Source organism: Chiloscyllium plagiosum, chromosome 37, assembly GCF_004010195.1.
Source record: "Chiloscyllium plagiosum isolate BGI_BamShark_2017 chromosome 37, ASM401019v2, whole genome shotgun sequence".
In the NCBI taxonomy this organism is placed as follows: Eukaryota; Metazoa; Chordata; class Chondrichthyes; order Orectolobiformes; family Hemiscylliidae; genus Chiloscyllium; species Chiloscyllium plagiosum.
In genome coordinates this window covers 25,559,450-25,576,786 of record NC_057746.1, presented here as the reverse complement: position 1 = coordinate 25,576,786, position 17,337 = coordinate 25,559,450, and the positions used below count along the sequence as shown (strand labels likewise).

The following is a 17,337-nucleotide window of genomic DNA, read 5'->3' as shown; positions in this document are numbered from 1 at the left end:
CTCTTGCACTCTCTCCTGCATGCACTCTCTCTCGATCTCTCTCATGCGCACGCTCTCTCTTGCACTCTCTCCTGCATGCACTCTCTCTCGATCTTTCTCGTATGCACGTCTCTCTTGCACTCTCTCCTGCATGCACACTCTATCGATCTCTCTCTTGCAAATTCTCCTGCATGCACTCTCTCTCGATCTTTCTCGTATGCACGTCTCTCTTGCACTCTCTCCTGCATGCACTCTCTCTCGATCTTTCTCGTATGCACGTCTCTCTTGCACTCTCTCCTGCATGCACTCTCTCTCGATCTTTCTCGTATGCACGTCTCTCTTGCACTCTCTCCTGCATGCACTCTCTCTCGATCTTTCTCGTATGCACGTCTCTCTTGCACTCTCTCCTGCATGCACTCTCTCTCGATCTCTCTCGTATGCACGTCTCTCTTGCACTCTCTCCTGCATGCACACTCTATCGATCACTCTCTCTCGATCTCTCTCGTGCGCACTCTCTCTCGATCTCTCTCGTGCGCACTCTCTCTCGATCTCTCTCGTGCGCACTCTCTCGATCTCTCTCGTGCGCACTCTCTCTCGATCTCTCTCGTGCGCGCGCTCTGTCTCTCGTGCGCCCTCTCTCTTGTGCGCGCCCACTTTCGTGCATGCGCTCTCTCTCGTGCGCACGCTCTCTCTCGCACTGTCTCTCGTGCGCACGCTCCGTCTTGCACTTACTCTTGCACTCTGTCCTGCATGCACTCTCTCGTGGGCGCTCTCTCTCGTGCACACGCTCTCTATTGCACTCTCTCCTACATGCACACTCTCTCGATCTCTCTCGTGCGCACGCTCCCTCTTGCACTCACTCTCGTGCGCACGCTCTCTCTTGCACTGTCTCTCAATCTCTGTCGGGCGCGCGCTCTCCCTCGCTCTCTGTCGGGCGCGCGCTCTCCCTCGCTCTCTGTCGGCTCTCTGTCGGGCGCGCGCTCTCCCTCGCTCTCTGTCGGGCGCGCGCGCTCTCTCTCTCGGGCACGCGCGCTCTCTCTCTCGGGCACGCGCGCTCTCTCTCTCGGGCACGCCCGCTCGCTCTCTCGTGTGCGCGCTCGCTCTCTCGTGTGCGCGCTCGCTCTCTCGTGTGCGCGCTCGCTCTCTCGTGTGCGCGTTCGCTCTCTCGTGTGCGCGCCCTCTCTCTCTCTCTCGTGTGCGCGCCCACTCTCTCTCTCTCGTGTGCGCGCCCTCTCTCTCTCTCGTGTGCGCGCCCTCTCTCTCTCTCTCTCTCTCGTGCGCGTGGTCTCTCTCTCGGGCGCGCGCTCTCTCTCTCTCTCGTGTGCGCGCTCTCTCTCTCGTGTGCGCGCCCTCCCTCTCTCTCTCTTGTGTGCGCGCCCTCTCTCTCTCGTGTGCGCGCCCTCTCTCTCTCTCGTGTGCGCGCCCTCTCTCGCGCACGCGCTCTCTCTCGCACTGTCTCTCGCACTCTCTCGTGCGCACGCTCCCTCTTGCACTCACTCTCGTGCGCACGCTCCCACTTGCACTCACTCTCGTGCGCACGCTCTCTCTTGCACTCACTCTCGTGCGCACGCTCTCTCTTGCACTCACTCTCGTGCGCACGCTCTCTCTAGCACTCACTCTCGTGCGCACGCTCTCTCTTGCACTCACTCTCGTGCGCACGCTCTCTCTTGCACTGTCTCTCAATCTCTCTCGTGCGCACGCGCTCTCTTGCACTCTCTCCTGCATGCACTCTCAATCTCTCTCGTGCGCACGCTCTCTCTAGCACTCACTCTCGTGCGCACGCTCTCTCTTGCACTGTCAATCTCTCTCGTGCGCACGCGCTCTCTTGCACTCTCTCCTGCATGCACTCTCGATCTCTCTCGTGTGCACGCTCTCTCTTGCACTCTCTCGCGATCTCTCTCGTAAGCACGCTCTCTCTTGCACTCTCTCTCAATCTCTCTTGTGCGCACGCTCTCTCTCGATCTCTCTCTCATGCGCGCTCTCTCTCTCGATCTCTCTCGTGTGCGTGCTCTTTCTCGCTCTCTCTCGTGCGCGCGGTCTTTCTCGCTCACGTGCGCGCGCTCTTTCTTGCTCTCTCTCGTGCGCACGCTCCCTCTTGCACTCACTCTCGTGCGCACGCTCTCTCTTGCACTCTCTCGATCTCTCTCGTGCGCACGCTCTCTCTCGATCTCTCTCGTGCGTGCTCTTTCTTGCTCTCTCTAGTGCGCGCGCTCTTTCTTGCTCTCTCTAGTGCGCGCGCTCTTTCTTGCTCTCGTGCGCGCGCTCTTTCTCGCTCTCTCTCGTGCGCGCGCTCTTTCTCGCTCTCTCTCGTGCGCGCGCTCTTTCTCGCTCTCTCTCGTCCGCACGCTCTCTCTTGCACTGTCTCTCGATCTCTCTCGTGCACACGCTCTCTCTTGCACTCTCTCCTGCATGCACTCTCTCGATCTCTCTCGTGCGCACGCTCTCTCTTGCACAGTCTCTCTATCTCTCTCGTGTGCGCGCTCACTCTCGCTCTCTCTCGGGCGCGCGCTCTCTCTCGGGCGTGCGCTCTCTCTCTCGCTCTCTCTCGGGCGCGCGCTCTCTCTCTCGCTCTCTCTCGGGCGCGCGCTCTCTCTCGCTCTCTCTCGGGCGCGCGCTCTCTCTTGCTCTCTCTCGGGCGCGCGCTCTCCATCACTTTCTGTCGGGCGCGCGCTCTCCCTCGCGCTCTCTGTCGGGCGCGCGCCCTCCCTCGCGCTCTCTGTCGGGCGCGCGCTCTCCCTCGCGCTCTCTGTCGGGCGCGCGCTCTCCCTCGCGCTCTCTGTCGAGCGCGCGCTCTCCCTCGCGCTCTCTGTCGGGCGCGCGCTCACTCTCTCGTGTGCGTGCTCGCTCTCTCGTGTGCACGCCCTCTCTCTCTCGTGTGCACGCCCTCTCTCTCTCGTGTGCACGCCCTCTCTCGTGCACGCGCTCTCTCTCCCACTGTCTCTCGTGCACACGCTCCCTCTTGCACTCACTCTCGTGCGCACGCTCCCTCTTGCACTCACTCTCGTGCGCACGCTCTCTCTTGCACTCTCTCTCGCTCTCTCTCGTGCGCACGCTCCCTCTTGCACTCACTCTCGTGCGCACGCTCTTTCTTGCACTCTGTCTCGATCTCTCTCGTGCGCACGTGCTCTCTTGCACTCTCTCCTGCATGCACTCTCTCGATCTTTCTCGTGCGCGCGCTTTCTCATGCACTCTGTCTCGATCTCTCTCGTGCGCACACTCTCTTGCACTCTCTCTCGATCTCTCTCGTGCGCACGCTCTCTTGCACTCTCTCCTGCATTCACTCTCTCTCGATCTCCCTCGTGCGCATGCTCTCCCTCGATTTCTCTCGTGCACACGCTCTCTCTCTATCTCTCTCGTGTGCACGCTCTCTCTTGCACTCTCTCCTGCATATACTCTCTCTCGATCTCTCTCATGCGCACGCTCTCTCCTGCGCTCTCTCCTGCATGCACTCTCTCTTGATCTCTCTCTTGCACTCTCTCCTGCATGCACTCTCTCTTGCACTCTCTTCTGCATGCGCACTCTCTTGATCTCGCTCCTGCATGCATTCTCTCTCGATCTCTCTCGTGCGCACGCTCTCTCTTGCATTCTCTCCCGTGCGCGCGCTCTCTCTCGATCTCTCTCATGCGCACGCTCTCTCTCACTCTCTCTTGTGCGTGCGCTCTCGCTCGCTCTCGTGTACGCGCTCTCTCTTGCTCTCTCGTGCGCGCGTTCTCTCTCGCTCTCTGTCGTGTGTGCTCTCTCTCTCTCGTGCCTGCTCTCTCTCGTGTGCGCTCTCTCGTGTGCGTGCTCTCTCTCGTACGCGCGCTCTCGCTCGCTTGTGCGCACGTTCTCTCTCGCTCTCTCTCGTGCGCGCGCTCTCGCTTTTTCTTGTGCGTGCGCTCTCTCTCGTGCGCGCGCTCTCTCTCTCGCTCTCTCTCGTGGGCGCGCTCTCTCTCTCGATCTCTCTCGTGCGCGCTCTCTCTCTCGATCTCTCTCGTGTGCGCGCTCTCTCTCGATCTCTCTCGTGGGCTCGATCTCTCTCGTGCGCGCACTCTCTCTCGATCTCTCTCGTGCGCGCGCTCTCTCTCGATCTCTCGTGCGCACGTTCTCTCTCGCTCTCTCTAGTGCGCGCGCTCTCTCGCTTTTTCTCGTGCGCACGCTCTCTCTCGCTCTCTCTCGTGCGCGCGCTCTCTCTCTCGTGGGCGCGCTCTCTCTCGATCTCTCTCGTGCGCGCGCTCTCTCTCGATCTCTCTCGCGCACGTTCTCTCTCGCTCTCTCTAGTGCGCGCGCTCTCTCGCTTTTTCTCGTGCGCACGCTCTCTCTCGCTCTCTCTCGTGCGCGCGCTCTCTCTCGATCTCTCGTGCGCACGTTCTCTCTCGCTCTCTCTAGTGCGCGCGCTCTCTCGCTTTTTCTCGTGCGCACGCTCTCTCTCGCTCTCTCTCGTGCGCGCGCTCTCTCTCGATCTCTCGTGCGCACGTTCTCTCTCGCTCTCTCTAGTGCGCGCGCTCTCTCGCTTTTTCTCGTGCGCACGCTCTCTCTCGCTCTCTCTCGTGCGCGCGCTCTCTCTCGATCTCTCGTGCGCACGTTCTCTCTCGCTCTCTCTAGTGCGCGCGCTCTCTCGCTTTTTCTCGTGCGCACGCTCTCTCTCGCTCTCTCTCGTGCGCGCGCTCTCTCTCGATCTCTCGTGCGCACGTTCTCTCTCGCTCTCTCTAGTGCGCGCGCTCTCTCGCTTTTTCTCGTGCGCACGCTCTCTCTCGCTCTCTCTCGTGCGCGCGCTCTCTCTCGATCTCTCGTGCGCACGTTCTCTCTCGCTCTCTCTAGTGCGCGCGCTCTCTCGCTTTTTCTCGTGCGCACGCTCTCTCTCGCTCTCTCTCGTGCGCGCGCTCTCTCTCGATCTCTCGTGCGCACGTTCTCTCTCGCTCTCTCTAGTGCGCGCGCTCTCTCGCTTTTTCTCGTGCGCACGCTCTCTCTCGCTCTCTCTCGTGCGCGCGCTCTCTCTCGATCTCTCGTGCGCACGTTCTCTCTCGCTCTCTCTAGTGCGCGCGCTCTCTCGCTTTTTCTCGTGCGCACGCTCTCTCTCGCTCTCTCTCGTGCGCGCGCTCTCTCTCGATCTCTCGTGCGCACGTTCTCTCTCGCTCTCTCTAGTGCGCGCGCTCTCTCGCTTTTTCTCGTGCGCACGCTCTCTCTCGCTCTCTCTCGTGCGCGCGCTCTCTCTCGATCTCTCGTGCGCACGTTCTCTCTCGCTCTCTCTAGTGCTCGTGCGCACGCTCTCTCTCGCACTCTCTCTCGATCTCTCTCGTGCGCACGCTCTCTCTCGCACTCTCTCCTGCATGCACTCTCTCTCGATCTCTCTTGCACTCTCTCCTGCATGCACTCTCTCTCGATCTCTCTCGTGCGCACGCTCTCTCTTGCACTCTCTCTTGCATGCACTCTCTCTCGTTCTCTCTCGTTGTCTCTTGCGCGTGCTGTCTCTTGTGCGCACTTGCTCTCTCGCATTCACTCACATTCTTCCTCGTGCGTGGTCTCCCGTGTTCTTTCTCTTGTGTGCGCTCACGCTCGTGCACGCGTTGTCTCGTGTGCTCTCTCGTGCGCAATGTCTCTCACGTGCGTTCTCTGTTGTGCACGCGTTATCTCACTCTCCTTCGTGCGTGTGCTGTCTCTCCTGTGTGCTCTCTCACTCGCAATCTGCCTCGCACACGCTCTCTCTTGCTCACGTTCTTTCTCGTGCTCGCGCCTGCTCTCTCCCGCGCCCTGTTTCTCCCACGCATTCTTCCTCCCCTGCGCATGCTCTCTTTCATTTGCTCTCATGCACGTGATCTCTCTTGTGCACGTGCTCTCGTTCATTCGTGCGCGCAGTCTCTCTCGCTGTCTTGCACTCTCTCTTGTGCACAGAGTCTCGCATTCTCTCCTGGGCGCACACTGACTCTGGCTCTCTCTCTTACTCGTGCTCTCTCTTGCTCACGCTTTTTTTTTCTTTCGCGCGTGCTCTCTCTCGCTCACACTGTATCTCATACTCTCTCTTGAGCTCACACCCTTGCTTGTGCTCTCTCTCACTAGCGCTCACGCTCTCTCTTGTTCTTGCACTCATTTGTGCGCTTTCTCACTATTGCTCACACTCTGTCTTGTTCTTGCACTCTCACTCGCGCTCACTGTTGCTCACACTCTCTCTCACTCGTGTGCTCTCTCGTGTGTGCTCTCGCTCGTGCTCTCCCTTGCTTGTCTGTTCTCTTGCTTGTGCTCTTTCGTGCGCACTGACTCTCTCTCTCTCTCTCTCTCTCTTTTGTGCATGCTCTCTCTCACTCGCAATCTCTGTCCCTCTCCCTCGCGCTTTCTCCCGCACATGCTCTGTCACACCCGCGCTCTCTTGCTCATGGTCTCTCTTGTGCTCGCACTTTCCCTCGTGCGCAGTCTTTCTCTCGCTCGCACTCCCTGCCATGGTATCTCTCCTGTGCGCTCTTTCCTGCTCTCTCATGCTCTCTCTCCTGTGCTCTCTCACGGTATCTCTCGTGCACTCGCTGTCTCCCATACACTATCGCTCACACTCTCTCACTCACGTTCTGTTTCGCATGTGATCTCTCGCTCGTGCTCTCTCTCTTGCTCATGCTTTCTCTCGTGCTGTCTCACTTGCACTCTTGTATGCGGTCTCTCTCACTTGTGCTGTCACATGCTTTCTCTCGACTGCGTTCTCTCTCTCTCCCGCTCTCTCTTGCACTCACTCTCTCCCACTCTCTCTCACACACTTGCTCTCTACTGCACACTCCACATGTTCTCTCTCACGCGCTCTCTCTCGCACTCACTCTCTCTCATGCATGCTCTCTCTCTAGTTTGCACTCTCGCTTGTGCTCTCTCTCTCTCTCACACACGCACACTTTCTTGTTCATGCTCCCTCTTGTGCTCCCTCTTTATGCTCGCATTCTTGCTCGTGCTCTCACCCGCGGGCTCTCTGTCCCGCACGTTCTCGATCCTGTGCGCGCTCTCTCCTGCTGTAGCATGAACGAGCCAAGGCTGGCACCAGGATGATCTCTCAGTTGAATTGAGCAAGCTTTTGTAACTTTGCTTTTTAACAGAGAAACTGCGAATCCCACAGATCACCCAGGAGCCTGCCCGTATAATGAACTATGTCTGGTTGAGTTGTATTGTGAAAAAAGCAAAAGCAACTCACATCAGTTGGTGGAAGGATAACAAAGAACGGGACTTGTTGGATGACGGCCTATCATTTGGAAACAGGACATTGTTCATTCAGGACATGGAAGTGACTGATTGTGGTGTATATACCTGCATCGTGGAAAACGAGGTCAGCACTAACAGAAACTCACATGTGCTCACAGCAGATGGTAGGACTTCACCGGTTGATACAATGTAAAGTAGATAAATATATTCTAAATAATCAAGGATGAGAAAAAGTACCGCTGTCAGCTACTGTCTGAGCTACTTTGGATTAAAATCTAACTGATGACCACTGAGATGGGAAATGTTCTGAGGAAGGGCTACTGGACTCCAAATGTTATCTCTGATGTCTCTCCACTGATGCTGCCAGACCTGTTCCGCTTTTCTAGCAATTTTTGTTTTTGTTTCTGAGGGGAAATATCTTCCCCCAGAGAGTGGGGAGTCTGTGGAACTTTCTACCACAGAAAGCAGTTGAGGCCAAGCCATTGAATGGTTTCAGGAAGTGGTTGGAGAAAGGTCTTAGAGCTAAAGGGATTTAGGGTTATGTGGAGAAAGTTGGAGCAGGGTACAGAGTTGGATGATTAGTCATCCCTGCTCGGATTATCACGATGGTCTTGAGGTACATTCCTGTTGTGATTTTCTATGTTTTGAGGTTATTGTGTTACTCACAGAGACCATAACTTTAAATAAAGATGAATTTCCACACACCTAAAGAAATAAACTGAAGGACTGCACTTCACGTTGTTCCATTCTTATGGTAACAAACAAAAATCATCAAAAATCAAATGTTTTACTGAGCTTGCAATCTCCGAATTACTCTCAGTAATGAGAACAGGAATAGGGAGGTAGGGCAGATAAATGTGTACCTAAAGAGATGGTGTAGGAGGGAGGGCTTTAGAGGTTTGGATCATTGTGATAGCTTCTGGAGTAGGTGAGACCTGGACAAGCACCTGAAGCAGGAATGGATCCAGTATCCTTGCTGGGGGCTTTTCTGTGCTGTTGGGGAGGTTTTAAACTGATGGGGCAAGGGGGTAATGGGGCATAGAACAGATGTACATTCAGGAGCAAAAACCACCCAGACATCAAAGGAATGCAATGGCAGGTGGGTGTGAGCATACTGCCTTCAGAGAGGTGTGCTGTGCTCTTCCTCTTACACAGGGAATGGCGTCACGCACAGTGGTGCCAACACGGCTCCTTCAGACAGGCCATTTGGAAACGGCTTGTCCGTTCTCCCGGTTTTGTAAAATGACACAAAAGGGTAATGAGTGGGTGGCCTCAGGGACCCCCCACCGAGGCACGAAGGCAGGGCACGTTTGTTTTTGGTTTGTTTGTGGAGAAGGGTTTTGTTGGGCTGCTGTAGCTGTGTGCTTGACTTCTGTACTACCCGAGTGAAGTCTCAGCCACTGAGGCTCCCTTGTAAAAAGGCCAGAGTGACCACAGAGAGAGAGACAGAGAGAGAGAGAGAGAGACAGCATGTCAGAGTCCTAATTGTTCTGCTCAGGTGTGTTTATGAGATGCTGCCTATATTGCAACAGTTTATGATTAGTAGTTAAATAATACATTTAGCTTGTGAATTATTTCAGTAAAGTTATGCCAATTCTTCTATTTGTTTTATTTTAACTGTATTGTAAGAATAAGGTGTGTTTTCATTCATGGTGGACCAGTCATAGAGATGTACAGCACGGAAACAGGCCCTTCTACCCAACCCATCATAGAGATGGACAGCAGGGAAACAGACCCTTCTACCCAACCCCTCATAGAGATGGACAGCAGGGAAACAGGCCCTTCTACCAAACCCATCATAGAGATGGACAGCAGGGAAACAGGCCCTTCTACCCAACCCCTCATAGAGATGGACAGCAGGGAAACAGGCCCTTCTACCCAACCCCTCATAGAGATGGACAGCAGGGAAACAGGCCCTTCTACCCAACCCCTCATAGAGATGGACAGCAGGGAAACAGGCCCTTCTACCCAACCCCTCATAGAGATGGACAGCAGGGAAACAGACCCTTCTACCCAACCCCTCATAGAGATGTACAGCACGGAAACAGACCCTTCTACCCAACCCCTCATAGAGATGTACAGCACGGAAACAGACCCTTCTACCCAACCCCTCATAGAGATGTACAGCACGGAAACAGACCCTTCTACCCAACCCCTCATAGAGATGTACAGCACGGAAACAGACCCTTCTACCCAACCCCTCATAGAGATGTACAGCACGGAAACAGACCCTTCTACCCAACCCCTCATAGAGATGTACAGCACGGAAACAGACCCTTCTACCCAACCCCTCATAGAGATGTACAGCACGGAAACAGACCCTTCTACCCAACCCCTCATAGAGATGTACAGCACGGAAACAGACCCTTCTACCCAACCCCTCATAGAGATGTACAGCACGGAAACAGACCCTTCTACCCAACCCCTCATAGAGATGTACAGCACGGAAACAGACCCTTCTACCCAACCCCTCATAGAGATGTACAGCACGGAAACAGACCCTTCTACCCAACCCCTCATAGAGATGTACAGCACGGAAACAGACCCTTCTACCCAACCCCTCATAGAGATGTACAGCACGGAAACAGACCCTTCTACCCAACCCCTCATAGAGATGTACAGCACGGAAACAGACCCTTCTACCCAACCCCTCATAGAGATGTACAGCACGGAAACAGACCCTTCTACCCAACCCCTCATAGAGATGTACAGCAGGGAAACAGACCCTTCTACCCAACCCCTCATAGAGATGTACAGCAGGGAAACAGACCCTTCTACCCAACCCCTCATAGAGATGTACAGCAGGGAAACAGGCCCTTCTAACCAACCCCTCATAGAGATGTACAGCAGGGAAACAGGCCCTTCTAACCAACCCCTCATAGAGATGTACAGCAGGGAAACAGGCCCTTCTAACCAACCCCTCATAGAGATGTACAGCAGGGAAACAGGCCCTTCTAACCAACCCCTCATAGAGATGTACAGCAGGGAAACAGGCCCTTCTAACCAACCCCTCATAGAGATGTACAGCAGGGAAACAGGCCCTTCTACCCAACCCCTCATAGAGATGTACAGCAGGGAAACAGGCCCTTCTACCCAACCCCTCATAGAGATGTACAGCAGGGAAACAGGCCCTTCTACCCAACCCCTCATAGAGATGTACAGCAGGGAAACAGGCCCTTCTACCCAACCCCTCATAGAGATGTACAGCAGGGAAACAGGCCCTTCTACCCAACCCCTCATAGAGATGTACAGCAGGGAAACAGGCCCTTCTACCCAACCCCTCATAGAGATGTACAGCAGGGAAACAGGCCCTTCCACCCAACCCGTCATAGAGATGTACAGCAGGGAAACAGGCCCTTCCACCCAACCCGTCATAGAGATGTACAGCAGGGAAACAGGCCCTTCCACCCAACCCGTCATAGAGATGTACAGCAGGGAAACAGGCCCTTCCACCCAACCCGTCATAGAGATGTACAGCAGGGAAACAGGCCCTTCCACCCAACCCGTCATAGAGATGTACAGCAGGGAAACAGGCCCTTCCACCCAACCCGTCATAGAGATGTACAGCAGGGAAACAGGCCCTTCTACCCAACCCCTCATAGAGATGTACAGCAGGGAAACAGGCCCTTCTACCCAACCCCTCATAGAGATGTACAGCAGGGAAACAGGCCCTTCTACCCAACCCCTCATAGAGATGTACAGCAGGGAAACAGGCCCTTCTACCCAACCCCTCATAGAGATGTACAGCAGGGAAACAGGCCCTTCTACCCAACCCCTCATAGAGATGTACAGCAGGGAAACAGGCCCTTCTACCCAACCCCTCATAGAGATGTACAGCAGGGAAACAGGCCCTTCTACCCAACCCCTCATAGAGATGTACAGCAGGGAAACAGGCCCTTCTACCCAACCCCTCATAGAGATGTACAGCAGGGAAACAGGCCCTTCTACCCAACCCCTCATAGAGATGTACAGCAGGGAAACAGGCCCTTCTACCCAACCCCTCATAGAGATGTACAGCAGGGAAACAGGCCCTTCTACCCAACCCCTCATAGAGATGTACAGCAGGGAAACAGGCCCTTCTACCCAACCCCTCATAGAGATGTACAGCAGGGAAACAGGCCCTTCTACCCAACCCCTCATAGAGATGTACAGCAGGGAAACAGGCCCTTCTACCCAACCCCTCATAGAGATGTACAGCAGGGAAACAGGCCCTTCCACCCAACCCGTCATAGAGATGTACAGCACGGAAACAGGCCCTTCTACCCAACCCCTCATAGAGATGTACAGCAGGGAAACAGGCCCTTCTACCCAACCCCTCATAGAGATGTACAGCAGGGAAACAGGCCCTTCTACCCAACCCCTCATAGAGATGTACAGCAGGGAAACAGGCCCTTCTACCCAACCCCTCATAGAGATGTACAGCAGGGAAACAGGCCCTTCTACCCAACCCCTCATAGAGATGTACAGCAGGGAAACAGGCCCTTCTACCCAACCCCTCATAGAGATGTACAGCAGGGAAACAGGCCCTTCGACCCAACCCCTCATAGAGATGTACAGCAGGGAAACAGGCCCTTCGACCCAACCCCTCATAGAGATGTACAGCAGGGAAACAGGCCCTTCGACCCAACCCCTCATAGAGATGTACAGCAGGGAAACAGGCCCTTCGACCCAACCCCTCATAGAGATGTACAGCAGGGAAACAGGCCCTTCGACCCAACCCCTCATAGAGATGTACAGCAGGGAAACAGGCCCTTCTACCCAACCCCTCATAGAGATGTACAGCACGGAAACAGGCCCTTCTACCCAACCCCTCATAGAGATGTACAGCAGGAAAACAGGCCCTTCTACCCAACCCCTCATAGAGATGTACAGCAGGAAAACAGGCCCTTCTACCCAACCCCTCATAGAGATGTACAGCAGGAAAACAGGCCCTTCTACCCAACCCCTCATAGAGATGTACAGCAGGAAAACAGGCCCTTCTACCCAACCCCTCATAGAGATGTACAGCAGGGAAACAGGCCCTTCTACCCAACCCCTCATAGAGATGTACAGCAGGGAAACAGGCCCTTCTACCCAACCCCTCATAGAGATGTACAGCAGGGAAACAGGCCCTTCTACCCAACCCCTCATAGAGATGTACAGCAGGGAAACAGGCCCTTCTACCCAACCCCTCATAGAGATGTACAGCAGGGAAACAGGCCCTTCTACCCAACCCCTCATAGAGATGTACAGCAGGGAAACAGGCCCTTCTACCCAACCCCTCATAGAGATGTACAGCAGGGAAACAGGCCCTTCGACCCAACCCCTCATAGAGATGTACAGCAGGGAAACAGGCCCTTCGACCCAACCCCTCATAGAGATGTACAGCAGGGAAACAGGCCCTTCGACCCAACCCCTCATAGAGATGTACAGCAGGGAAACAGGCCCTTCGACCCAACCCCTCATAGAGATGTACAGCAGGGAAACAGGCCCTTCGACCCAACCCCTCATAGAGATGTACAGCAGGGAAACAGGCCCTTCGACCCAACCCCTCATAGAGATGTACAGCACGGAAACAGGCCCTTCTACCCAACCCCTCATAGAGATGGACAGCAGGGAAACAGGCCCTTCTACCCAACCCCTCATAGAGATGTACAGCACGGAAACAGGCCCTTCTACCCAACCCCTCATAGAGATGTACAGCACGGAAACAGGCCCTTCTACCCAACCCCTCATAGAGATGTACAGCACGGAAACAGGCCCTTCTACCCAACCCCTCATAGAGATGTACAGCACGGAAACAGGCCCTTCTACCCAACCCCTCATAGAGATGTACAGCACGGAAACAGGCCCTTCTACCCAACCCCTCATAGAGATGTACAGCACGGAAACAGGCCCTTCTACCCAACCCCTCATAGAGATGTACAGCACGGAAACAGGCCCTTCTACCCAACCCCTCATAGAGATGTACAGCACGGAAACAGGCCCTTCTACCCAACCCCTCATAGAGATGTACAGCACGGAAACAGGCCCTTCTACCCAACCCCTCATAGAGATGTACAGCACGGAAACAGGCCCTTCTACCCAACCCCTCATAGAGATGTACAGCACGGAAACAGGCCCTTCTACCCAACCCCTCATAGAGATGTACAGCACGGAAACAGGCCCTTCTACCCAACCCCTCATAGAGATGTACAGCACGGAAACAGGCCCTTCTACCCAACCCCTCATAGAGATGTACAGCACGGAAACAGGCCCTTCTACCCAACCCCTCATAGAGATGTACAGCACGGAAACAGGCCCTTCTACCCAACCCCTCATAGAGATGTACAGCACGGAAACAGGCCCTTCTACCCAACCCCTCATAGAGATGTACAGCACGGAAACAGGCCCTTCTACCCAACCCCTCATAGAGATGTACAGCAGGGAAACAGGCCCTTCGACCCAACCCCTCATAGAGATGTACAGCAGGGAAACAGGCCCTTCGACCCAACCCCTCATAGAGATGTACAGCAGGGAAACAGGCCCTTCGACCCAACCCCTCATAGAGATGTACAGCAGGGAAACAGGCCCTTCGACCCAACCCCTCATAGAGATGTACAGCACTCCCCCACCCCAGGGAAAAGACTTTGCCTATTTACTCTATCCAAGCCCCTCATAATTTTGTAAACCTCTATAAGGTCACCTCTCACTCTCCGCTCCAGGGAAAACAGCCCCAGCCCCAGTCAAATCATATCTGGAACATAGCACCTTATCATTGCTTTTTAAAGATGTATAAAAGTTAGGGTCTAGACTATCTCCATAATCTACTTTGGCAGGGTGTCTGCTTTGGTGCATAACAATGGATAGGGCACATGGGAGATCTAGAAAGCTCAATTATATCTGTTTTAATGCAAGGAACTTGAGTGATAAACTTAGAACATTGTTCAGCATGTGGGAATATGACTTGTTGCAATCACTGAGATATGGTTGTAGGAAGGACAGCACTGACAGCTCCACATTCTCATTCCTGAAGAAGGGCTTATACCCGAAACGTCGATTCTCCTGCTCCTTGGATGCTGCCTGACCTGCTGCGCTTTTCCAACAACACATTTTCAGCTCTGATCTCCAGCATCTGCAGACCTCACTTTCTCCTAGCTCCACATTCTAGGCTATCGAAATTTCAGGGCCGATAGCTGGGGGGTATTGCATTATTGATAAAGGGAACTATCTAAGGCTGCAGTTGCCCTTCATTCTGAGAGGAACACGCTGGCCCTGAATTCTCACTATACTACCTTTAAAAGGCACCCATTTTCCAAATATCACACCGGTTTATTTGGAACATAGGGCACAGAATTTATAATAAAAGATCAAAGTGTCATACAACTGATGCGATGTATTGAACAAACCAAGATTGCTGTAAAGTCTTTAATCACTTAGAATGGCGTACAGATTTTGATTAATTAATATGCAAATCCCAGAATTTCTTTAAAGTCTGTGTCCTATGACCCTACCCCATCAGTTCCCTGATGAAGGAGCAGCGCTCTGAAAGCTAGTGCTTCCAATTAAACCTGTTGGACTATAACCTGGTGGTGTGTGATTTTTAACTTTGTCCACCCCAGTCCATCACCGGCTCCTCCACAGCATGGCTTCCAAATGTGGGTCTACCTGCAAGTACCTGCTCTCAGGTTATGTGGGCCAGATTGAAGCTCCTGATCTTGAAATTGGCTTTCCCCCAACTTACATACTTCTGCAGTCGTCTTATTCCTTTGTATGTTTCAAAAGCATTATAGTGAGTTATGGTCACTATCGCCAAAATGCTTATTCACTGAAACTTGACCAACCTGACTGCCTCATTCCCTAGGAGTAGGTCTAACACTGCCCCATCTCTAGTAGGACCACTACATACTGGCACAAAAGGCCCTTTTAGATGCACTTTCAAAAGTCTACAGCGTACTAAGGCAATCCCAGTTAATGTTAGCAAAGTTGAATAATAACCCTGAGAAAGTGAGGACAACAGATGCTGGAGATCAGAGTCGAGAGTGGTGCTGGAAAAGTCCAGCAGGTCAGGCAGCATCTGAGGAGCAGCAGACTCAACATTTCAGGCAGGAGCCCTTCATCAACAATGCCCGGAACGTCGATTCTCCTGCTCCTCAGAAGCAGCCTGATCTGCTGTGCTTTTCCAGCACCACACTCTTGAATCTGAACAATAACTCTGTTTTGCTCACATCTTTCTGATATCCTAGATATCTGCTGCTCTATCTCCTTCTGACTGTTGGAAGGACATGGAGGGAAATCAGGTTAGTATGGAAGACATTTTGGTGGCATGGACCAGTGTGGGCCGAACGGCCTGTTTCCATGCTGTGGCATTGTATGACTTGCTATGACATCCTAGATCTTCCACTGTTCACTCTGATGTCAGTAGTAGGGAATTATTAGCAAACATTCTCGGACAGGATAAATCAATACTTGGAAAAAGAGGGATTGATCCGAGGTAGCAGGGATTTGTTGGAGGGAGACCCTGTCTGACTAATTTAATGGCGTTTTTGGAAAATGTGCCCAAATATATTGATGAAGGGAGTGCAGTTGATGCCGTTTGTATGGACTTCTGTAAGTCCCTGATGGAAAGTTGGTCTGAAATGTACCGCCAGAATCCAAGGCGAGTTGGTAAACTCAATCCAATCCTGGTTTACAGATAGCAGGTAAAGAGGATGGTGGAGGGTTTTTGTAATTGGATGGAAACCTGCGATTAGTGGTACGCTAATGCAAACCACAGGGGGCTACTAGGATGTGAATGTTCAAAGGTTTAATTGGTTTATTGGAGGTGACATGAAAATTTGGTGAATCCCTACAGTGTGGAAACAGGCCATTCGGCCCAACAAATCCATACTGGCTGTCCAAAGAGCATCCTACCCAGAGCCATCCCTATAACCCTGCGTTTCCCATGGCAAATGCACCGAACCTACACATCCTGAACACTATGTGTAATTCCCCATGGCCAATCCACCTAACCTGCACATCTTCGGACTGTCGGAGGAAACCCACGCAGACACGGGGAGAATGTGCTAACTCCACACAGACAGTCACCTGAGGGTGGGATTGAACCAGAGTCCCTGGTGCTGGGAGGCAGTAATGCCAACCACTGAGCCACCATGTTGCCATGGATGGTGCAGAGGATAGTGTCAGGGTACAGTCTGATATTGATCAGCTAGAGATTAGGCAGAACAGTGGCTGGTACATTTTAATCCTGATAAAAGTGATTTTGGAAGGAACAATAAAGGAAGAATCTGCCCAATGAATGGCAGGTTTGTAGGGAGTACTGAAGGACAAAGGGATCTTTGTGTACAAATCCATCGACCCCTGAAGGTGTCAGCACAGGGAGATGGGCTGGTGAAGAAGGCAGAGAAAATGTTTGCCTTCACTAGCTGGAGCAAAGAGGACTTGTTTCAACTTCGTAAAGCATCGGTTAGGCCACAGATGGAATAACTGTGTGCAGTTCAAGTCGCCACATTATCGGGAAGGATATGATTGCGTTGGAAAGCTTGAAGAGGAAACTCACCGGGATGTTGCCTGGGATGAAGAGTCTCTGTTATGTGGAGAAACTAAACCGGCTGGACTTGTTCTCCTCAGAGGGGATCTGATTGAAGTATATGGAATTGTGAGATGTATCATGAGCTGAATGGACAGCTCATATATTGGAGTTGATCCCTCTGCGACCTCTATGTAGCCGTAACATTCTATTCCACAGTCTGTTCTATTAGCCTTGTGTACTTACATAAGGTACGATTAGTCTGGTTAGCACGGAAAACAATACTTTTCACTGTATCACAACACCAGTGACAATAGTAAATCAAATCAAAACCATGACAGATGTGTCTGAGAGGAGATTCGAGAAAAAGATTTTTCACTAGAATTAAGGAGAATCCAAAGAGTTTTTACAAATACATTAAGGACAAAAGGGTAACTAGGGAGAGAATAGGGCCCCTCAAAGATCAGCAAGGCGGCCTTTGTGTGGAGCCGCAGAAAATGAAGGAGATACTAAATGAATATTTTGCATTAGTATTTACTGTGGAAAAGGATATGGAAGATATAGAGTGTAGGGAAATAGATGGTGACATCTTGCAAAATGTCCATATTACAGAGGAGGAAGTGGTGGATGTCTTGAAACGGGTAAAGGTGGATAAATCCCCAGAACCTGATCAGGTGTACACGAGAACTCTGTGGGAAGCTAGAGAAATGATTGCTGGGCCT

General features: G+C 52.9%; 1 protein-coding gene across 1 annotated transcript in view; it reads left to right on the top strand.

Moving 5' to 3' along the window:
• Nucleotides 1-17,337, top strand: part of LOC122541527 — a 55,762-nt gene that overhangs the window by 14,846 nt on the left and 23,579 nt on the right. Inside the window, exon 4 of the mRNA XM_043678354.1 lies at nt 7,026-7,292. Within this exon, the coding sequence (XP_043534289.1) occupies nt 7,026-7,292 (267 nt within the window). The remainder of the gene's footprint in view (nt 1-7,025; nt 7,293-17,337) is intronic.